This window comes from Symphalangus syndactylus, chromosome 4, assembly GCF_028878055.3.
Source record: "Symphalangus syndactylus isolate Jambi chromosome 4, NHGRI_mSymSyn1-v2.1_pri, whole genome shotgun sequence".
In the NCBI taxonomy this organism is placed as follows: domain Eukaryota; kingdom Metazoa; phylum Chordata; class Mammalia; order Primates; family Hylobatidae; genus Symphalangus; species Symphalangus syndactylus.
This window is the reverse complement of record NC_072426.2, coordinates 117,060,259-117,084,429: the sequence shown is the minus strand read 5'-3', so window position 1 is coordinate 117,084,429 and position 24,171 is coordinate 117,060,259. Positions and strand designations below refer to the sequence as shown.

Genomic DNA, 24,171 nt, shown 5'->3' with positions numbered 1-24,171 from the left:
GCAGAGGTAAAATTAAAGTAATAGATTTGCCAGAAGGTAGGAATACTAGTTGAGGGTGTTGTTTCCCCCACCCTCCTACAAAATGCTGCTTCCACAGTTTCTCCAGAATTTGCAGTTACTTTCTGACTCCACATATTCACTACTCCCTGATTTCAGAGGAGGGTCCAAATCTCTTTATTTTCCAAATTGATCACTTTGAACCCTGACATTTTTAGGCCCCAGACCTTAACAACAAGCCTCAGTCCTCTTTACTAGCTCAATCATTTCTGCCTGCCATCTTTCCTTCTCAGAAAAAGCTCACTTTATGGGCTGATAACTGGAACCCTAGTGGTCATCAGAAAATAGGGTTTAATACTTGGCAGTCACGTGCATGCTTGATATTTCCCAATCTCAATGCCTAGGATGACATATCCCCTCTGTCTTGTAACCAGAAAAATGTCATTTGTCCTCAGACTAAAGAGATCATGGAGAACTGTTTCAGCAATAGATATGGAGCAAGGAAGCATTAATCTTTCCTATGCCTGCATGGAACAGCAACTGAGGTTACAAATAATACTCTCGTTTTCAATCTTTCGATGGCTTTCTATCACAAACTATTTTGTGGACTTAGGGAAAAATCAAAACATATTTCTTGTCTACAGGACTGCAAAAGCTCATTTACATGATGTGGCCCTAACTACGTCTCCATTATTATTTCCCACCTCTCTCTCCCTCCCCAACTACACTCCAGCCATGGTGTCTTACTGCTGTTCTTCAAACAAAACAAGCACTTTCCCATCACAGGGCTTTTGCACTTGCTGTTCCCCCACTCCTCCTAAAGATCTTCACACAGATGTTTGATGGTTAACTCTCTTATATTATTCAGTTTTTCATCCAAATGTCATTTCCCTGGAAACAACTTTGCTGACCACCCTAAGGCAACAACCCAACATCAGTATCTGCATACTCTGTGTTGTTTGACTTCACAGCAGTAATGACTTTCTGGATTTTTATATGTGTTTGTTTATGCATATGTGTTAGCATATAAACTCCATGAAGGCTGAGGTTTTGTCAGTTCTCTTTATTGTTGTATCTGTGGTACCTAGAATGGTACCTGATACAGAAAGGTTCTGTATAAATGTATGTTAAATGAAGGATTTGACCAAGGAGTATCATCAAATTTCCTGTTGCCTGAGGTCAGCCAGTAGCTGCCTTCTCTGTTGCCCCTTGCTTTCAAGCAGCTGGTTGAGTAACTGTATTATACACATTGGGTGGCCAACTGCCATTCTGAGAACTAATTTTCTAGTTCTAAAGAAACTATAAAATTGATCTGAAAAAACTACTAGAGCCAACAGTAATTCAGGAATTCATCCCACCATCTGAGCACTAATTTCTTGACTTTCCTCTGAAGATAGGTGCTAGACCTTTGGCAAACAATGGCAGCAAATGACAGGAAGAATCGAGTTAAGACCTATCTTGCCTTAGCATTGCTATATTCCTATGGTCACAAGTGTTTCATAGTCTAATCACATCCTCTTAAGTGGCATATGCTTAGGATTGTTATTTTTCTTTAGCATACACATAAACAGGGGCCAAAATTGAACTCAACTGCTGTGTATTGGCTACATAAAATATTGCAGTAAGAATCTGGACTTTGGGGTTTGAATGGACAAATCTATACTACAATTTTCCTCTGATATTTTACAAATAAACTTTTCCATCAAGGAGTCTACACACACTGGTTCTACATTTTCTTTACCATCAGATCCTGTTTTGAACACTACCATGCCACTGAAGAAAACTGTTCTCTCCAAGGTCAATCTTCATTGACCTTTATCAGTCATTAAATCCAAGGCCTCCTTCCAAATTTTCCACAACAGCTTTCAAAACCTGTGACATTCTGGGTCTCCTCCCATAACTGACTCCCACTTCACAGGCAGTACAATGTAGAAGAAAATGCATGGACAATAAAGTCATACCATTCTGGATCAAGCAAATCTGTTCTAGTTTTGAATTCTCACTCAACCACCTATTGGCTACATAACTTTAAACTAGTGGGTTCACAAACCTCTAAGCTTTACTTCCCTAACCTATATAATGGAAGTAATCATATCCACCAAATGTTGTGGTTATGAAAACTAAATAATATTGTCTTTGGCACACGGTAGACATTAAATGAATGTAAGTTTTCATTTTTCTTTTGTATCCTCTATCACTTCCTTGACTATTTTGTCTTCTTTCAACAAAGTCTCTCTTGTTATTTTCATTTATTACATTAACTATCAGTTTTTGAAGAGCTCATGTAAATATTCAGCTCCACACTTCTCACTGAAAATTTCTTAATTACTTGCAAAATGTTTAAGTCACTGATATGTGACTTACCTAATGTAATTACCCTAATGTAATGCCCCACGGGGTGGGACAGGAAGGTGGGTGTATGGGTGGAGGCAGGATGGTACCCACGTGGAGGTGTCGGCCATGTCGAGGATGGTCCCTGGTGGCAGGGTGGAGGGGATGAGCATGTTGTTGATGGTGATAGTGATGCAGAGGCAGGAGGGCAAGGGCCCCACCTGGAACAGGCTGCTGATGTCGGTGTCAAAGGGGAGGTAGACCCCTCATGCTCTAGCGCGTCGACCCCATTCACCCACATGATGGCATAGGAGTGGGCACTGCCAGTTCTCAGCACCACTCTTGTGTGCAGGTCCTGGGTCCATTGCTCCAGGAGGGTCACCTCCCGTTCGTACCACATCTGGCCTACAAAATGCCTCAGCGGCCAGTCCTGGCCAACGTCGTTGAAGCTGGAGGGAACCGGTATGTCCAGGGTGGGGCCCGACTCTCGCAGCAGACGCCGATACCACTGCTCCTAGAAGCCACGGCACCGTCTGTCGAAGAAGTCGGCGCGGAAGCTCCAGAGGCCGTCCAGCTTCTTCCGCTCCCGCGACGGCCTCTCTCTCGGGTACAGCATTCCGCCCTGCAGCGCCAGCGCGCAGCCCCACAACAGCGGCCCGAGCGCCTACCAGGCGTCCGCCGCCCCCCGGACCATGCTTTCCGCTCCTCTGCTAGGCCGCCGTCTGCGGGGTTAAGAGCAGCGTGGGAGGAGCCCTGCGGACTGGTCGCGCGCGACGTGACGCGCCGGTAGCGCAGAGGGAAAGTATTTTTTAAAAACAAAGAGATTTGAACTGAGGAACAATTACAAATACCCAAAGGGATGATTTGTCCCCCCGTGTTTAAAAGTCCTGATGCTAGACAATCAAGGATGTTTCCAACATGTACCTAGAAGACTCTGACCTAGCACCACTGTTCAGGTGTTAAACTGGGCCCAGTCCTACGTGACTGCCTGCGCCTCTCTGTATTCTAGTCTTTCACTCCCACCTGCAGCTAGTAGCTGGCAGCGTTTGACCTGCAGTGGGCAGCTCACCGTTGTTCCTAACACTGCCATCCTGCGGATGGGGTCTGCAGCCGCCAATCAGAGCGTCAAGGTGAGCCTGGGGAGACCTCTACAGGTGCCTGTGGTCACTGTAACTACCTAAACTATTCATTCTCTTATCAAGCACCCAGTCCCAGTACTGTCCAGGTACAATAAGGAGCCCAGTGATAATTTTTTTTAAAAGATTAGTTCCTGCTATGAAGAAACTAAACTCAGCGTACTCTTGAAGGAGCTCCCTCTAACTTATCTTATGACTATTAAGGGTGAGAAGAAAGCACTGTGGCATCTGCAGCACTTAGATTGGTAGGAGTATTCTGCAAGATCTGTGCCATTAATTTTATCAAGTTGGCTACCAGGGAGAGTTGGCTGGGGAGGAGGGGGAGCGCAAAAAATAGGGGGCTGGGGGAAAGCCAGTACCCAGAGAAAAGACCTTCCTACAACTGGAAAGCATACTAAGAAAGCAAACGTATCCATCTACGGGGATTAAAGGGAATACAAAATGAAAAAAAAAAAAAGTTACTCCTTGCAAAGCTAGGATGACTAGATAGCCCCTTGCCACCTCCTAGAAAGGAGTCTGAAAGTCAGTTAATCACCAGCCTGTTTGTGAGGAAGAGTCAGTAAGAACTCCACCTTTGCACAGCAAATCTGTATCATCTGTATTCTTCTTTTTCCCTCCACTCAGTTTCCCTACACCCAGCCAGCATGGGCATCAAGGAAAGCAGGCTGCTGGTAAACTTCAGGGCAGAGATCCACTTCTGAAGGCGGCTAGTAATGTCTCACCCAGCTAAGCCTTGCTACTAGGCAACAGCACTGCCTCACTCAAGAAATTATCAATCTGCATCAGGCCAGATGCAGTGGCTCACACCTGTAATCTCAACATTTGGGAGGTGGAGGCAGGCAGATCATGAGGCCAGGAGTTCGAGACCAGCCTGGCCAACATGGTGAAACCCTGTCTCTACTAAAAATACAGTAATTAGCCAGGTGTGGTGGTGCATGCCTGTAGTCCCAGCTATCCGGAAGGCTGAGCCAGGAGAATTGCTTGAACCTGGGTGGCGGAGGTTGCAGTGAGCCTAGATCGCACCACTGCACTCCAACCTGGGTGACAGAGCAAGACTCTGTCTAAAAAGTCACTAGTCTGCATGAGGCACAGAAGCTTTGACAAAAATTTAAAGAGCCATGGAGAAATACTGATGGTCTACAGAAGCAGTGCTTAGTCCTTGCTAGAATTCTCCAGAGTTTTGAAACATGGGAATAAGTAGAACTGCCAGTGTGTCTGATGAGTAACTGTGGTGTTTATTGCAACTGAGCTCTAGAAAGAGGCTACTGTTGTCTATGATCTACCCTTTCCCCAACCACCCAGGCATCTCTTTGTCCACTCCAGTGATGTCTGCAGACCACCCTAAGGTCACCTCAAGAGGGGTGACACCTTCCATTGGCCAGCATAATAGCCCTGGAGTTTCATCTCAGATTTCACAGTGAATTCGGCTTTCAGGGCAGGCTTTAGTTTGGGATGAAAAAGTGTTTCCATTAAGTATTGTATTTGAATCCTGGGTTCTTCAGTGATTGAGGAAGACTAATAAAGAAAAGTTTACCAATAATCACATAAACTAAATTACGACTTCAAAAGTTTAATGAAATAATCTCTACTTATCTCTATTTCTTTTCCCAATTTATTCATAATCTATATACATAAAAACTCCTTTGGGTTGTCTACAATATCAAAAACAAGAATTTCTATAGTAAGCAAACTATTTGCATATTCTTTGTATTAATAAAATATTTTTGTCAATGTAGTGTTTACATTGTTTATATTACAAAGTTTCCAACATTAACTAAATTCTGATAAACTTCCTTCTTGTACTGGAGATACATGATATGCAACATTAAATATTGGTGTCCTAGAGATAAGAGCCACACACCTTGTATGCTCTAGAATTAGAGGCAAGCACCTAGATCCTCAATCTTCTCATAGCCTCATTACCCCCCAAAAAATCTTGTCATTAGAGCTAGGGAATCTCTCAGGACACAAGGGAATCTCAGTGATAACAAAGAATGAAGACCCATGTTGCCAGTCTTGAGTATCTCAGGTGAGGTGCCAGTCCACTTCTGAAACAATGCTTTGCCTCTTATGCCTATGGAGAAACTATTCCACTTCTTTATTTTTTTCATTAAAAATCATATCATTTCAGTCTTTTTCTTCTTTCTTCAATTTTGGTTCTTGTAGCATAGTCTTTTCTGGTAACTACTGTAAAGTTAATGCTGCAAAAGCCTATTTAATCATTCTAATAAAAACCTTAACAGATCCAAAACGATTCTGGGATGTACACAGGAAGTTAATTCTGCAGCACTGCTCCACACCAAGAATATATTTTGCCCATTATCTGTCATCTGAGGGATGCCATCACCTTTGATCTTGACATCAGATTCCAACAGGCAAAGATATATTTTGGTAACAGCTATGTACATATACAAAATATGTATATAGTTTGGTAACAGCTACCGTTAATACAGCATTCCATTCATTTGGATTTATGAGTTCATCAATCCACCTTGTGTCATTAATCTACTGTTTAAACTACCCTCCTTAGTACCTATTTTTTTTAGCAATGTTCTACTCCAAAACAACTGGTTTGAAATATAGTAGCACATCCTTTCAAAAAGATTTGTTTTTTAGATTCAAGATTTCAGAATTTTTCTGAAAAACCACAGGGGTGTTTTATAATGCTTTTTAAAATCGAGATTAAGAAAGGTACTAAGCCAAAGATCATTTATATAATTAAATCCAGACTAGTTCAAACAATCGGCATATATTAAATACTCAAAGGGCAGACTGAGCAATCCTTATCTGAAATGCTTGGAACAAGAAGTGTTTTTAGCATTTTCCAGACTTTAGAATACTTGCATTATACTTATCAGTTCTGCATCCCTAATCCAAAAATCAGAAATGCCCCAATGAGCATTCAAGTTTTGGAGCATTTCTGATTTTAGATTTTTTGATTAGGGATGCTCAACCTGTACTCTATGCTTAAGATTTGCTTCTCTCAACTTTATGAAAAACTTAAAATGTAGGCCAGGTGTGGGGTAGGCTCACACCTGTGATCCCAGCACTTTGGAATGTAGGCTCACACATGTAATCCCAGCACTTTTGAGAGGTGAGGCAAGAGGATCGCCTGAAGTCGGCGTTTGAGACCTGACTGGGCAACATAGCAAGGCCCTATCTCTACAAAAACTAAAAAAACTTAGCTGGGCATGGTGGTGCACATCTGTAGTCCTAGCTACTTGGGAAACTGAGGTGGGAGATCACTTGAGGTGGGAGATCTTCTTGAACTTCAGAAGTTTGCGGCTGCAGTGAGCTGTGATCACATCACTGCACTCCAGCCTGGGTGACAGAGCAAGACCCTGTCTCTTAAAAAGTAGTAATAATTACACTTTATAATAGCCTCCAGCACTTTGTCAGATGTACAATTAAGCAATCTTTCATGCTTTGTTAAAAAAAAAAAGACATTTATTCAGTATCATGACCAGAATATTAAAACATTTAGCAATCAACAGCATGGGTACAAAACAAAACAAAAAAATCTACATTGAAACTCTGTGTTGGAATGCTTTACTTTCCACAGAACAGAAACTAACCTATTATACAATTAGTCACAAATACAGTCATCAAGTTCTGTGATCGTGGTGGCTTTGGTGGCAGCCATGGTGGTGGTGGTGGATATGGTGGCAGTGGGGATTGCTATAATAGATTTGGTAGCGATGGAAGCAATTTTGGAGGTGGTAGAAGCTACAATGATTTTGGCAATGACAACAATCAGTCTTCAAATTTTGGACCCATGAAGGGAGGAAACTCTGGAGGCAGAAGCTCTGGCCCCTATGGTGGTAGAGGCCAATACTTTGCCAAACCACGATACCAAGGTGGCTATGGCAGTTCCAGTAGCAGTAGTAGCTGTGGCACTGACAGAAGATTTTAATTACTGCCAGGAAACAAAAGCTTAGCAGAAGAGGAAAGCCAGAGAAGTGACAGGAACCCACAGGTTAAAACAGATTTGTGAACTCAGCCAAACACAGTGGTGGCAGGGCCTAGCTGGTTCATGCTTTTTTTCAAGTGAGTTTCCCTTCACACAGTTTCCATTTGAGTCCCTAAGCTCTCAGGGCTAGCACTATACTTGATTCATTTTGCATTTCCACTGTGTATCTCCCTCCCAGTTTCTCTTCTTCTTGAAAACATCACTTTTGTGACCTCCGTAAGTTTTCTTCAGCCTTACATTTTTTCAATTTCTTCCAAACTGGGGTCTTAACTCTTACAAATTCTTCTTCCTTTCATGAGAAAAGTAACCATTCCTCATGCATGTATTAGACCTTTAACTGTTAAGAATCTAACATAGTATTTAAAAAGTTAATTTTGAGGGAGCACTAAATAAATTCAAATTACTTTACAATTTGCCATAAATACTGCGTTTTGCTTGACATTAACAGCAGCAATTCCACATTTCAAGAAATTAAGCAGTATTAGTAATACTGCAGGTACCAGAATTTTTTTTTTAAATCTTCAATTACATGAGGGCAGATGAAAACAACTACTAATAGAAATTTAAGGGAAATGTGTCCAAAAGGAAAAAGTGAATAAAAATTGAGAAAAAAATTAAAGACCACTTTACGGATTATAAAAGTTATATTTATTCACGATGCTACATTTATTGCATTCCCTTAGAAAAATGGAGAACTGTTTATGTACCCAATCTGCACATATAAAATTTTATACAAATTATGTGTAGCACATAAAGGCCTCTGGTACAGCTAAAATCCTGACACTATAATTTGGGTATTCCCACTTTAGGGTCTCCAGTTTATCAAGTCTATCCACAGAAAACAGAAACTGGAATTATAGTCAGTCTTGCTAACACTTAGAAATTACTTTAAAATACAATAAAATTTTCATTTACCCTAAAACTCAAAATGGGAGGGGATATATTTTGTTACCAATTTCAATGTAACAGTATGACAAATTCACATCTCATTTTGGCTGGGCTTTCAAAATTAAAAAAATCACCTTGGTTCTGACATTATCTAAGTTGTGGCTGCTTCAGAAGGTCATATGACAAAACATTTACCAAATAATTAAAAATAATAATAATAATATTCCTTTTACAAAATGGTACAGTAATACCTTAAGGAACCAGAAAATACTAAATGTCTTTGGCTATACAACTAAAAGGCCATTCTTTCAAAAGAATAGGGCAAATTCATTTCAGAATCAACTAAAAAAAACAGAAAGCATAACAGAAATATGCATAGAATTTAAGTATACTTTGTCTTGCCTTCTTTTCCCATTCTACCCACATAAGCAAGGAGAATGCAATTTATATCATCTTTCCAGATGAGACTCAATAGCACTACAAAGAAAATACCCAAATTTCTGCAAAGGCAAAGTGAATTAAAATAATTACACAACTAGGTGAAGACTGAAAGGGACAAATGTTATTTGCAATTTTCTTTTTAACTTGTTTTTAAGCCTTTCAAGTGTAGAAATCATAGCTAATAAACAAAAAGTTACAATCTTCACAAATGGAACTACAATAGAAAAATAAATCAAATGAAACACTCAGTAATAAATGAAGCCTATTTTATTACTTCAAGTGTTAATGATAAAAAAATTTCAGCACAGCTGTTGCATTTAAAAAAGTGAAACTACATACTATGTTTCTAGCTCAGTAAACAGATGAACCTGATGTCTTTAAATGACATAACAATTGAGCATTGTACAGTACATCTTATGAAGACCCGTAAATTAAAGAACTACTGGTTTAAAGTTAGTGATTATGAAACAAAAACATATTCATAATTTCAGCTTCTTTTTTCTTCCTCGACCATCAGGTGCTCCATCCATTTTACGTTTCTGTGTCTACAAACAGACAGAAGGATTACTTTTCACAAGACTAATATAAACATGAAATATAGTTGCAGACACATTATAACACTTTAATAATAACAACTACTACAAAGTAATAGGTATGAGATTTTTCCCCCAGGCAATATAAATCTTTCAAAGCAAACTATAAAGCCTCCAAATAATCTTACCTACTTATTTTACTTACAGAATAAAAAATGTTAATGTTAATAATGACGTCATAAAACTAATGCACAACAGTAGTAAATCAATATCAAATAAATGCAAGCTTCCCAAAAGAGTAGTCAGAAACACTTGAGTTTTTAAAAGGCAGTTACATAAGTACCAAATACTATCCAGAGATACTCATTTATTCATGACTTTATAAATTAATCATTTTTTATTAAATTAACTATTATTAAGTAACATTTTTTCCCTTAAAGTGCTTGCCTTCACGTTGCTAAAACATCACTGAAATAATCAAAGCTTAGAGACGAACAGTAAAAGTCATAATACCACTGCTTTTCCAATGTTTCTTAAATTATTCTAAAAGTATAACTTGTATTCCCAATGAGATGTGTACACACTTGGCATTTACGAGACATACTTTCCTGATTTTCATGAAGCCCCATATTAAGGACTACCATATCATCAAGACGTGTTTTTCCCACACAACCCAGTCAAGCTAAATTTGTACTTTTTGAGTATTTCAAGGAAGTCCTAGCTATAGCAATCAGACGAGAGAAAGAAATAAAGGACATCTAAATTGGAAACAAAGAAGTCAAATTGCCCTATTTGTAAATGACATAATCTTACATTTGGAAAAACCTAAAGACTCCATCAAAAAACTATTAGAACTCATAAACAAATTCAGTGACACTGCAGGATACAAAATCAACATACGACAATAACAGTAGCATTTCTATGCCAACAGTGAAGAATGTGAAAAATAAAAAATAATCCCATTTACAGTAATTACACATGAAATAAAATACCCAGGAATTAATCAAAGAAGCGAAAGATCTCTGCGATAAACTATAAAACACTGATGTAAGAAATTGAAGACACAAAAAAATAGATATTCCATGTTCATGGATTAGAAAATTCAATATTGTTAAAATGTCCATACTACCCAAAGCAATCCAGATTCAATGCAATCCTTATCAAAATACGCATGACATTCTTCACTGAAATAGAAAAAAAAAAATACTAAAATTTATATGTACCCACAGAACACCCAGAAATAGCCAAAGTCACCCTAAGCAAAAAGAATAAAACTGGAAGAATCACATTACCTAACTTATAGTACAAAGCTATAGTAACCAAAACAGCATGGTGCTGGTATAGAAACAGATACACAGATAAGTGCAACAGTGGAAAAGAACAGAGAACCCAGAGATAAGTCCATATATCTACACGGAACTCATTTTTGACAAAGGTACCAAGAACATACACTGGAGAAAGGACAGTCTCTTCAATAAATGGTAATGGGAAAATTGGATACCCATACACAGAAGAATGAAACTTGACCCCTATCCCTAACCATATACAAAAATCAAATCAAAATGTATTAAAGACTTAACTCTAAGTCCTCAAACTGTGAAATTACAAGAAAACATTGGGAAAACTCTCCAGAATACTGGACTGGGCAAAGATTTCTTGAATAATACCCCACAGGCAACCAAAGCAAAAATGGACAAATGGGATCACATTAAGTTAAAAAGCTTCTACACAGCAAAGGAAACAACAAAGTGAAGAGACATCCCACATAATGGGAGAAAATATCTGCAAACTACCCATTTGTCAAAGGATTAATAACCAGAATATGTAAGAGCTCAAACAACTCTACTGAAAAAAATCCTAACAGTCCGATTTAAAAACGGGCAAAAGATCTGAACAGATGTTTCTCAAAGGAAGACACACAAATGGCAAACAAGCATATTAAAAGCTGTTCAATATCACTGATCATCAGAGAAATGCAAATCAAAACTACAGTGAGATAACATCTCATCCCAGCTAAAATGGCTTTTATCCAAAAGTAAGGCAATAACAAATGCTGACAAGAATGTGCAGAAAAGGAAACCCTCATACACTTTTGGTGGGAACACAAATTAGTACAATCACTGTGGAAACAGTTTGAAGGTTCCTCAAAAAACTACAGATAAGAGTTACCCTACTCCTAGGTTTACACCCAAAAGAAAGTCAGTTTATCAAAGAGCTATGTGCACTCCCACGTTTACTGCAGCACTATTCACAGTAGCCATGATTTGGAGCAACCTAAGTGTCCATCAACAGATAAATGGATAAAGAAAACATGGTATGTACACACAATAGAATACTATTCAACCATAAGCAATGAGACCCTGTAATTTGCAACAACATGGATGGAACTGGAGTTTATTAAGTGAAATAAGCCAGGCACAGAAAGACAAACTTGGCATGTTCTCACTTATTTGTGGGAGCTAAAAACTGCAATTAAACTCATGGAGACAGAGAGAAGGATGGATACCAGAGGCTGAGAAAGGTAGTGGGGGTGGGGGGAAGTGAGGCTGGCTAATGGATACAAATAAATACAAAGAGTGACTAAGATCTAGTATTTGATAGCACAACACAGTGATTACCGCAATAAATAATTTAATTATACATTTTAAAATAACTAAGAGTTAAATTGTTTGTAACAAGGATAAATGCTGGAGGTGATAAATACCCCATTTACCCTGATGTCCTTATTACTTATTGCATGCCTATATCAAAATATCTCACGTAACCTATAAATACATATACTTACTCATAAAAACTAAAAATAAAAAACGTATACCACTACCTAAATTTGAAAGTGGAAGAATCTCAAATTATGAGCTTGGGTTCTCCCTTAAGGGGAAAAAAAAAAAAGTAAAGGCAATGGGGGGGCGTGGACAACAGGGACTAACACATCAATGGCAGCCAAGCAGTGTTAAATACTTAGGGGAAATTTACATAATCCACATATTTACATATTCATGAATACTTACTGAAGGCTTTGGTCCTCGTTTCTTTTTCTCAGCCTTCTCCTTTTCTTCTAGTTCCATGTTTTCTCTTTCAATCAAAGTAATTAAGGTATTACATCTCCTCTGGAGCTCCTAAATTATAAACAAACACGGTACATGCACTTTCCATCTACAAGTTTCATGATTTCAATTTTAAAACAAGGTATGTTTTAATAGGATAATATATAAAACCACTAATACATCCCTAATTAAAAAAAAACTGATTTTCATACACAATTCATGCTATGAAGATTAAAAGCAAGATATTTGTAAATAATGTTTTTACTCCAATCTTTAAAGCCAAACTACTGTGTATTCTTCAAAAATTCTTCCTTCACTTAGGAGTTAAAGCAGTAAAAATGAACATATGCAATACTGCTACTTAGTGTGTATGTCTGAGAACTACTGTGCTACTTATATCCAAAACTTAAAAAGATTAATAGTGCACATATGTGAGGGTCAAAAACAACAAGAACTTTAACAGGTGTGTATAATCTTTCCCTTCAAAGTATCACTAGAATTATGGTAGTCAATCAATCACATGGCACCTTTCCCAATTTTGGAAAACCAGCCATGGAAGTCTACGATGAGTTCTACCTCAACTCTCTCTGGCAAACTGGACATACAGCCTCCAGAAAAGATTTAAAGTATAACGTAGAAGTAGCAGATAACCCTGAAAGAAAGAGAAGTCCATTTGCATGGCTGCTGGTTAGCAGCTCCCTTTCTTATACAGCAAAATTATTTTTTTCTTACAGTAAGTGATACTACTACACACACAACTACAGTAAAATAATTTTAAAATACTATTCTATAGAATACACCACACAAGGCTTAGAAATAGTATATAGATAGAAGAATACATTATCATTTTTTGTGCATCTTAACATGGAACATGTTAAGAAGTAACACAGTTTTAAATTATGGTACTGTACTAGTTAAATTAGCATGCCACTGTCTTGTTACAATCACTATAAAATTATTCTTTATTAACTCTATAAATTGTTCCCACTTAAGAAGAAATAAGCTTTCAGCAACTGGATCTTTTCTCTAATTATATATTTATACAGTGTTTTATCTTCAAAGTAGCTTCATGTATTTAAGTTTACTACATTTCCCAAACTTGGGTATCACAAAACAGTGATGTCTAGTGAAAAAAAATTTTCAGTGGTCAAACATGAAAATACTGCTAACTATCCACCGTCCTACAAAGTGACATTTTACTTTAAATATACAGAGAAATCTTACTATAAACAAACACAAAGATGTTTAAACTTTGCTTATCCCGGAATATCCCAAACTTAAGACTACAGAACTTATTAGCATTATCCTCATCTGGCAGAAAACAAGCTGAAGCTCAAAGTTCAATGGTGGTGAAATAAGGAAGAAAAGGAGCAATCCAACAAAGCTAAACTTTTCTGAATTCAAATTTTAGGTTATTAGAAATGGGGCTATTTGGTCAGAAATGGTTAGTCAGATATTGGGAATAAAAACAAAACCTAGCACTAAATCAGTACAAAAATAGTGTTTCACTACAATAAGCCATCTTAAAATAATCCAGACTCAGCATTCTGATGTGCAGATGCCTGAATGCAAGGGCCATTTTTCTCTATAGAAATATGTTCATTTGAAAAACCAAAAAGTCGCCAGGTGCAGTTGCTCACGCCGGTAATCCCAGCACTTTGGGAGGCCGAGGCGGGCAGATCACGAGGTCAGGAGATCGAAACCATCCTAACACAGTGAAACCCCGTCTCTACTAAAAATACAAAAAATTAGCCGGGCGCGGTAGTGGGCGCCTGTAGTCCCAGCTACTATGGAGGCTGAGGCAGGAGAATGGCATGAACCCGGGAGGCAGAGCTTGCAGTGAGCCGAGATCACGCCGCTGCACTCCAGCCTGGGCGACAGAGCCAGACTCCGTCTCAAAAAAAAAGGAAAAACCAAAAAGTCGTAACACTCAGAAGTTGAAACTGATACTTCCTCCCACTTAGAACTTGAAAAGCTAGTCTTACCATATAGTGATGTTTAACGGCCTAAGATACTAAGGGATATGACCAATAAACTTGTAAGTTATCCCTGGTATTAGGTTTTGTGATACTAACAATATTGTAAGAAAAGTCTACTTCATACATTTTCTTAAGGTCACCTTAAAGAATACCAAAGATGACACTTACTCTGAACTCTGCTACATTACACAAAAAAGCCCTGAGCACTCACCATTGCAGTTCTGGACTTAAGAAACCAGTCAAATCTGAACTGAGGAGAGTTGCGAATACACTGTCGCAATTCATCATAAACATTTTCTTTGTCAAATCCAAGTTTGTGAAGCATACAAATCAGAAAACGATCTTCTTCTTCAGTATAGTTTTTTCCTTTGTTAGTACCATATGATATTCTCAGCTGATGAAAAGGTGCTTTGTACCGTCCAATCTATGAAAGTCAGATTTTATATTATATAAAATACAAATCCTATATAATCTGTATTTCAAACTCAGCTTTAGTATAATTAGCTAAAATGCTGCATTTCAAATCAGAATTTTCTATCTAGAGCACCTCAATTGCTTTATATAATCTTTGTCCTGAAACACCTTTATAGTCTTTATTATTATAAAGAGAAATACAGACTAAGACTTTCTGATTCTACTTAGTAAAAAGCTAATCTTAGTGTCTTTGACTCAGATCTATCAGTCTAGTGTATAGGTAAATTCTGCTGACAATACCATGTTTGAATGCTACTCTGAAGAAATTTTAAATTGTAAACCCTTACTTCTTTTCCTTTTATAAAAAGTCACTCTCTCATACTCACATCTAGGAGTTATTTTATTAACTACCTAACTTATTAACAAGCAAATTACCTTTGTGTCAAGTGCTTTCTTAATGCTTATTCTTCTTTGAATTCTCGCCTCTCCCCTTTCAATCTGAGCCATAATCTTCTCTATGTCCTGGAGCTCGTTGCACCTTTCCCAGAACACAGCTGTAAAAGTTGGACAAAGTAAACAAATCATTTATATTTTTATTTCTTTAATGTAAAAAAAAAAATGGGATCAACTGGATTATGTATCTTCTAATTCTTAAATTTCTGCTATTCTAAGCAGACTCACCACAGCATACCCTCACATACTAACCTAATAATACAACTGACTTGAGGAAACACAACTCATAATACTTGAAATTATGGAGAGAAATTAAGATTAAAATGCAAGGGCAATTATCCAGTGACTTATTCTGATTTTCTTTGCTGTGGCTACAGTTAGCTAGGGTTAAAAAATTTTTAAAAAGGAAACCATTATGCCATTTCTGGGAACGGGACATTTTCTAATTTGTAAAAACTAATGAAGAAGGTACTAACTACACTGTGACAAAATTAGCTAATCACAACATAATTCAGAATAAGAAGACAAGAACCTTCCAACAGCTCTTACTAAACTCCAACAGCCTGGTTAAAAGAATTACCTGAATATTCAATGACTTCTTCTGGAGTTTTGCCTTCTACTTCTCTTGCTATATTTTCAATATCATCACGACCCCACTTCTCATTAGCTTTGATAAACTGGTTAAAATCTCTCTTGTTCCAATTGGTAAATCCCTTCACAGAACAGAAACAAAATATTTAATCACAGCACATTAAACTCAGAAAACATGCTATTAGCAAACCTTCTAAATATTACAAAAACAAATTTTCAATTGCTGCTAGTTTATTTATTAAGTTCTTTTAGAGTGGTAACTTTTCATGTACGTAAATGTACACTTTTGACAACACATTATATATTGCTCAAATACCCAAGCAATTAAATATGAGTGGGTGAGAGCAAGGAACACTGTATGAAAAGGTGACAGTTTCACTGAGCTTTGAAGGATTACTAGCAGTTGGCCAGAAAGAGTGAATAACATAAAGGGCAAAAATATGAGCAAGTAGAAAAATGGAAGGAAAATAAAGCTTTAAAGGTAAGTCAAAGGCCAGATTCTGAAAGACCTTGATGAATACCAAAGGATGATTAAAAAATACCAAGCCAAGATTTATAGTTGAAAATGGTGACTGGGTAGCAATGTGGAAAATTCATAGGAAAGACAGGAACATTCAAAGTAAGGTGATAAAAAGGATACCCACTCTACCAAGCCAGAGTAATAAAATCTGTAGTCTTCTCAACTACCTCAACTAGTGACAATCAGAGGGAGCATTTATCCACATGCCCATGCTTTATTGTCTCCAATTATTCCATCTTTAAAAGCAGAAACTTGTATTTGTTTTTATGCCCCAACATAACCTAACACAGTCCTTTACAACAAACTGTTACTAAAGTTTGTACTGATTAAAGGCTATACCTGTGTTAGAAGCTTCTCTTTTTCCTCTAACTCTTCATCATTAAGGGATTCGGCTTCATCAATCTTAAGCTGTTCTTCTTTTTGTGCCTGTGCTGCATTAGGCAACTCAGGATTTCGAGGTACCTAAAAGATATTTTTCTATGCCATCAAATCAGTAAATTTTAAAGAGCATGTGATGAACGAACTAACTGACATTTCACAAGTTTCGATTCAACCGGGAAAGAAAATATACTGATACATTGCATTTATTACGTTAAAAACAAACTAGATTGGTCATGAAGTCTTATTTTTTCTTGTTAAAAAAAAAAAAACCCAAGTTTATGTATTTCATATATATAACTAGACTAGGCTAAAGCAGTATTCTTTCACACTAGGTCAAAATTAGATAAATATTTATAACTAATGTTTATACCTTCCATAATTTCTGGATAGGAATGAACAGAAAGGCAGATAATTTCAATTACCTTGTACCCAATAGTTTTTCTGTAAAACAGAATTTCTTTTTCCAGTAATTCAAATAAACGTGGAGGAAAGAACTGGAAATCCTGAACGTTGGGTTGTTTTGGAGGTCGAGGAGCCTAAAGAAAAACAAAAATAAGTGTTATCCATAAAAAAAGAAATTTTGTTTTAAATGTACCCTTAGTCCTCACTTCATAAACCACGACAGCCAATTCTGCAAGCAACTGAATGCATCTTTCAATAAAACTGAATTTATATCTCAATTTTAAATGCACAGATTCAAAATTAATTTTTAAAAAATGTTAACTAAAAACAGAAGGGAGTACACTCTAAAGAAATGAAAATGGGCCGGGCACGGTGGCTCACGCTTGTAATCCCAGCACTTTGGGAGGCCGAGGCAGGGGGATCACGAGGTCAGGAGATCAAGACCACGGTGAAACCCCGTCTCTACTAAAAATACAAAAAATTAGCCAGGCGTGGTGGCAGGCGCCTGTAGTCCCAGCTACTCGGAGAGGCTGAGGCAGGAGAATGGCGTGAACCCGGGAGGCGGAGCTTGCAGTGAGCTGAGATTGCGCCACTGCACTCCATCCTGGGCGACAGAGCAAGACTCTGTCTCAAAAAAAAAAAAAGAAATGCAAAATGTAGGCCAGAGGCAGTGGCTCACGCCTGTAATCCCAACACTTTGGGAGGCCAAGGCGGGCGGATCACGAGGTCAAGAGATCAAGACACCATCCTGGCCAACATGGTGAAACCCCATCACTACTAAAATTACAGGGGTGGTGGCGGGTGCCTGTAGTCCCAGCTACTAGGGAGGCTGAGGCAGGAGGTTGCAGTGAGCTGAGATCGCACCACTGAACTCCTGGTAACACAGCGAGACTCTGTCTCAAAAAAAAAAAAAAAAAAAGAAAGAAACACAAAATGTAATTATCAATCTTTTTGCAAGAATATAAGAAAAAAATTACATTTTCAAAATTTTTAGATATTTTTATGCTGTGTCAGTCAACTCACCTTGGGTGCTTTAGGTTCACTAACACGAAGAGCTTCCCTGAAATATGCATCAACGGCATAGTTGGCTTTTCTTTCTCGTTTAGGTGGTTCAATCCACTCTGTGAATGCAATCTAGCACGTGGGAAACAACTCAAATCACTGACTTTTATTACACACAGTAACAAATCATCATCAAGAAGGATGTTTGTAAATAGAAAGATATTCACAAAATCCTAGGCTATAAGCTCTGTGAGGGTGGAGACTATGATACTTTGCTCAATATTATGTATATAATTAACACAAGACAGTGTCTAGTCAACAGTGTAAGCATTCAGTATTTCTTGCTTAAAGGAACAACTGTTAAATGAGGGAGAAACGCTACAGAATGTTTGGTATAAATCTAAACTAGGAGAAAAGTGTAGACACATAATTAGCCTACAAAAAATTCTGAAGATATAGACCTAAATGTTAACAAGAAAAACACTGGGTACAATTATTTTTTTCTTCTAATCTATGGGTATTTTTCAATTTATCTCTATATTACCAAGTATTACTTATGAGGTTAAGAAATTTTTCCCTTTATTACCAGCCAATTCTGCTGTTTAAAATAAAATGAATCAGATTACCATCCCAAATTACTATTCATCCCATACAAGAATACATTTCACTGTAAACATATACCACAAACTTCATTACAAAAACTTTAAAAATATTTCAGAGCTTACCAACTGAAAAACTGGCATTAAATTTTACATAATGATGAAAATATTCAGATGTGAATATGCAAAAATGACTACTGTTTTAAGCAAAATTACAAGACATTACAGTAACGCTTAAAATTCCAAGTTTCCAGTAAAATAAAGCTTTCATGTAACCCAAACCTATTTCTAAATTACCTTTTGTTTTTCTCTATAGTCTTCTCCTTCGAAGTTATAAACACTTGACTCTGTATCCATTGTAAAGTTTCTAAGTGAGCTTTCGCCCATCTTGGAGAGCTTTTCATTCATCTCTGCAGTCTAGAGAACAAAACAATCAACTTCTTAGATTCACAACAAAGAAAGCATGAAAACTGCAGTCAAAATAAATTAACTTCACATACACAAAAGCTTCTTTTTAAGGAAATAAAATTATTTATCATCAATGTAACAAATATTTCCTGTTTCTGGTCTAAAACATTCTATATTAACAGCATTATTTAATCTACATCTCACCTTCTTTGCACCTCTTTCCAAAATACCATCGATATCTTCATCAGTGATCTCACTTTCCTTTGAAGCAAACACATGTGTTGCTCCATGTCTAATCATTTGAAGCATTTCATCTTTCCCAATTTTGTTCAGATTCTGATCCACAAGCCTCCCTGAAAAAAGATTGTGTTGTATAATGTTAATTGAACAGACTTTATTTTACTGGAAACTTGAAACTTTAAATGTAAGGTTTAATGCTTTATAATTTTTTCTCAAATGTCAATCATTTCTGTTTACTGTTTATTCACATCTGATAATTTTCATTTTTGCACTAAATTTAATGCCAAATTTTCAGTTGGTAAGATACAAAACATTCCTAAAGCTTATGTATTATATAATGAACCCTGCTGTATGCTGTGTCAACGAAATATAATCTTTTGTGAAAGCTGCATATGAGAAATTTTCAAAAACCTACAAGTTTCAACAGATGGAAGCATTATATTCAGAAGTTTCTGACAAGCAGAAAGGTGTTATTACTAATACTCCCCAAATCAGCTTTTTCTCCTTAGAAAAGTAAAGTAAAAAATTCTTCACACAGGCCAAACTTTACACAGAACTGAAATATGTAACATCAGTTTCTTTTTAAAGAAAACTTCCAGAAGAACTGAAACTCCTAAAAACTTATTTTATTCGCTTATTTTTTTGAGACGGAGTCTTGCTCTGTTGCTTAGGCTGGAGTGCAATGACAGGACCATAGTCACTGCAGCCTTCAACTCCCTGCTCAAGCCATTCTCCTGTCTCAGCTTCCCAAGCAGCTAGGACTAAAGGCATGCACTACCACACCTGGTGAGAAAATGTATCTGATCATCGAAGAAACTCACCATTAATAAATTAACAAAGATTTTCAGTTGGCAGGAATTTGGACAACCTTGTAATTTGTGTTTTCAAAAATACAGGTATAAAAAAACAAACAAAAACCCAGAAAGACTTGTTTTCACCCTCCTCAAGGGTCACTCACATACACCTAAACAAAGCTTTGATTTTTATATGTCAACCAACTTGTAAGTAAGTGGAAAAAGATCCAAGTTTTCAACAGCTTCTTTAAATACTTGTATCATGGTTTGGGACCCATAATAGAATATACAACCAAACATCCATGACTTTGAAAGTGAGGAGATATCCACAAAGCATGTTCTTTGGATTGGATGCTACCACTGCTACCAAAATGTTCTTATGCTTATACAAACTACTTCCAAGTTGGGAAGGAAGGGAACCTTCAGATGTAAAGTGCTTGTGTACTCTCGTTTTTAATTATGTCCCTCAAATAAAAAACAGTAACACAAAGGTATGCACTTAAGGCTTGCTGTTTGACTAACATGTCTACAAATGGCACAAGAAAGCTATTAGCCTGAAGGTTTGCTCCAAAAATTGCCACAGTAAATATGAAGTAAAAAACCTCAAGATTTCTAAATTAATCATGAATCAATCAATTAAGGTTTTTTTAATCTTTAAAACAAGTGTTTCGGACGGGTGCGGTGGCTCACACCTGTAATCCAGCACTTTGGGAGGCTGAGGTGGGTGGATCACCTGAGGTCAGGAGTTCGAGACCAGCCTGGCCAACAAAGTGAAACCTTGTCTCTACTAAAAATACAAAAAAAGTAGCCAGGTGTGGTGGCGGGCATCTGTAAACTCAGCTACTCAGGAGGCTGAGGCAGGAGAATTGCTTGAACCCAGGAAGCGGAGGTTGCAGTGAGCCGAGATCGTGCCATTGCACTCTAGCCTGAGTAACAAGAGCAAAACTCCATCTCAAAAAAAAAAAAAAAAAGTGTTTCATGGATGAAAATAACTGAGAACAAGAAACACATGGCAGGTGTATTTCAAAACACACGGATGTGTGAAGAAAAATAAAACATTAGCCATTATATCACCCAAGAGATAACCTCACGGGTTGGCAGCCTCAAGAAGTCCCCAGAGACTTTCCTAATTAAACACTTGAGTTAACAAAGTTCTTGATCCCCCTTGAGTCACTTCCCAGCTGTATGTACAATGAACAAGTAATTTAACCTCTCAAAAGCCTTTACCTCTGATGCTAACATCTCAAGTTGGCATGAAGACTAAAGGAGAAAATGAAATGTTAAGTATACAGCACACTGCCTGGCACAAAGTAAACTATTAACGGAAACGATTTGTAAAAATAAGCAATAATTTATTGTCTTCAGGTATGCAGACATATGGCTAACACTATGAATAGCATTAGGGATACCAAAGACATGTAAAATACTCTCTTACATGGAAACCAGACACTGACAAAATCAAGATACCTACATAATCAGTAAACAATGTTAACAGTATGCCTTTCAGCTTTATAGACAGATAGTAAATATATGCTCACAATGCAGTTACAAAGGAAACCAATGTACACTTGAAGTTATTAAGTTTCCCACCCCTTTTCTTGAATTTTATATTTCCCATCATCAGCTTTATAGTAGGCTTCATGAAAACATAAATTATGTCATCCTTAAAAGCTGATCTGGAATGAGAACTTAAGTTTCCTTCAATTGATCCAAAATAAAATCCCACTCTCACCCCCTAACTCCTACTTATACCCTTGTTTACTTCATCTCTCTCTCCCAACTAAACTGTAAATTCTTTGCAAGTAAGAATACTTATATGTTCCATTTACCACTGAATTCTCAGCACCAAGAACAGTGCCTAGCATCTGGTGGGTACTCAATAAGTTGCAGACAAGAAAAAAGAATAAAATCGGGCTCTTTGATTTTTATTTCTTCAGTTTTCCCCACAGTAATCAAGAGTAGTTAGTACATATAAATTATTAACCACCACACTGAATGTCAGATATTTTATATACATTATCCCCTTTAATTCTTTAAAATCCTTAAGTGTAGTTATTTTTATCCCCACTTAACAGATGAGGAAATGGGTTCATGTAACGAGAGAGAACTGCTAACTGGCAGAGTCATTATTCAAACCTCAACTGTCCTGAGCCCAAATCCATCTTTTTAATGACAAAACTAAAGTTTACTGTATTTGCAATACAAGTCATCTCTACTGGCTGCAAGCTTGACTCAATGGATACTTAGTAACAAGAATCTTCTAAGATGATTTTCAAACAAAAACAGGTTGTGTCAATCCAACTTGGTAAAGTTTTAAAGTTCCATGGCTTACCTTGTTGAATGACTATTGAATCCAGTCTGAGTTTCATCTCAGCACGCTCTACTATTCTTTCTTCTACGGTGTTATCAGTTATAAAGCGGAACACTCTGACTGTCTTGGTCTGCCCAATTCTATGTGCTCGATCCTAAATAAATTACCATGTTATTTTGAATTTAATTTAAAAGTCACATAAATAACACCGAAATGGGTACGCTAAGAAAAAAAATTAAAATATCCTGAAGTACAAAACTTCTTAAAATTTGTAATAACACTGAATCTGTAAGGAATCAGATGAATTCTGCTAGGTTACACTGAGATAAAACACATAATGTCTCCAAACAATATACAAAATTATAATTTTTACGTCTGATGAGAAAAGATTTTAAGTCTTTTTTCCTAGGTGTAAATTCAAAATGTTTTTCTATCTAAATCAAACCCAAATTGTCACTGCTATCAGGCAAAGTGACATGAAACAACTTAGCCAACAACATAAAAATTCTAATCTTTAAATATTACCCAATTAACTACATACAAGTAGTCAAACTAATTTGAATATGAATTTGTTTCACTTTTGCTAACTACATTCCTAAAAAACTCCCTTATTTCTAATAATTGGTCAATTTTCCCCAGTCACCCTTAGTAAGCGTACAAGATGAAAGTGACTAATGGGCTGGGTGCAGTAGCTCACTCCTATAATCCCCATACTTTCGGAGGCCGAGGTGGGTGGATCACCTGAAGGTGAGGAGTTTGAGACCAGCCTGACCAACATGGTGAAACCCCATCTCTACTAAAAATACAAAATTAGCTAGGCGTGGTGGCGCACACCTGTAATCCCAGCTACTCAGGAGGCTGAGGCAGGAGAATCACTTCAACCTGGGAGGCAAAGGTCACAGTGAGCCAAGACTGCACCATTGCACTCCAGCCTGAGCAGTAAGAGCGAAACTCCAACTCAAAAAAAAAAAAAAAAAAAAAGTGACTAATGACAGAGATTAAAATTGGATTTATGGTCACCAATATCACGGGTCAGGCCAATCTGCAGTATCAATTCTCTGAATCTAAAAATAATCTTTCTGATCTGACCAGGTACTCTCACGCAGGTGTTCTTTTAAATAACTAAGGTGGAAGACAGGCTAGTTGCTCATCAAACCCAATTCTCTTTGGTCCTGTGATACAACTATACTATAATTTACCAATTCCCTTGCAGTCAGTTATGCTACATGATTTGAGTTCTGTCCAATTGTTTGATCAAGGGGGTGGAGAGACAAGCAGGCTCTTTCAAGGTCTGACCCATAAAAAATTTCCTGGGAAATCCCCAACTCTATCCTTTCCCCCTTCTGCCAATTGGATGCAGTATAGCAGAGGACTCCAGGGTCCTAAGATATGGCAGGTCCCTGAGATGGAAATACCCTTATTTAGATGGAAGATCACCTCAATATACTCTCACTGAACCATTAGATTGGAGAAAAATAAAATTCTACTGGGTTAAGTCACTGATATTTGTAGAATTAACTAACGCATCTACTAAGCACAGAATATATTTATTTGTTATCTCTTACCATAGCCTGAAGATCTACTTGGGGATTCCAATCAGAATCATATAAAATTACTACATCAGCGGTCGCAAGATTGATGCCAAGACCACCAGCACGCGTGCTTAACATGAAAACAAACTTTGTGCTGTTTGGTTCATTGTATGCATTGATGGAGTCCTATGGATAAAACAAAATG

The 24,171-nt window shown here is 37.3% G+C and overlaps 1 protein-coding gene, 1 long non-coding RNA gene and 1 pseudogene across 2 annotated transcripts in view; 1 reads left to right on the top strand and 2 right to left on the bottom strand.

Annotated features, from left to right (window-relative positions):
• LOC129480156 (beta-glucuronidase-like) overlaps window positions 1-3,418 on the bottom strand; it is a 97,876-nt pseudogene extending 94,458 nt beyond the window's left edge.
• A 3,022-nt stretch (window positions 3,419-6,440) lies between these two features.
• LOC134736384 (uncharacterized) lies at window positions 6,441-6,915 on the top strand. The gene is made up of 2 exons (XR_010120387.1): window positions 6,441-6,522; window positions 6,557-6,915. It is a non-coding gene; the product is annotated as an uncharacterized lncRNA (long non-coding RNA).
• A 1,144-nt stretch (window positions 6,916-8,059) lies between these two features.
• Window positions 8,060-24,171, bottom strand: part of SMARCA5 (SWI/SNF related, matrix associated, actin dependent regulator of chromatin, subfamily a, member 5) — a 41,976-nt gene continuing 25,864 nt past the window's right edge. Inside the window, exons 13-24 of the mRNA XM_055276008.2 lie at window positions 24,000-24,152; window positions 22,456-22,588; window positions 19,294-19,442; window positions 18,979-19,098; window positions 18,104-18,214; window positions 17,101-17,214; window positions 16,637-16,759; window positions 15,767-15,899; window positions 15,169-15,287; window positions 14,531-14,743; window positions 12,305-12,412; window positions 8,060-9,308 (exon numbers count right to left, since the gene is read on the bottom strand). Coding sequence (XP_055131983.1) covers window positions 9,243-9,308; window positions 12,305-12,412; window positions 14,531-14,743; window positions 15,169-15,287; window positions 15,767-15,899; window positions 16,637-16,759; window positions 17,101-17,214; window positions 18,104-18,214; window positions 18,979-19,098; window positions 19,294-19,442; window positions 22,456-22,588; window positions 24,000-24,152 — 1,542 coding nt within the window. The 3' untranslated portion in view covers window positions 8,060-9,242. The remainder of the gene's footprint in view (window positions 9,309-12,304; window positions 12,413-14,530; window positions 14,744-15,168; window positions 15,288-15,766; window positions 15,900-16,636; window positions 16,760-17,100; window positions 17,215-18,103; window positions 18,215-18,978; window positions 19,099-19,293; window positions 19,443-22,455; window positions 22,589-23,999; window positions 24,153-24,171) is intronic.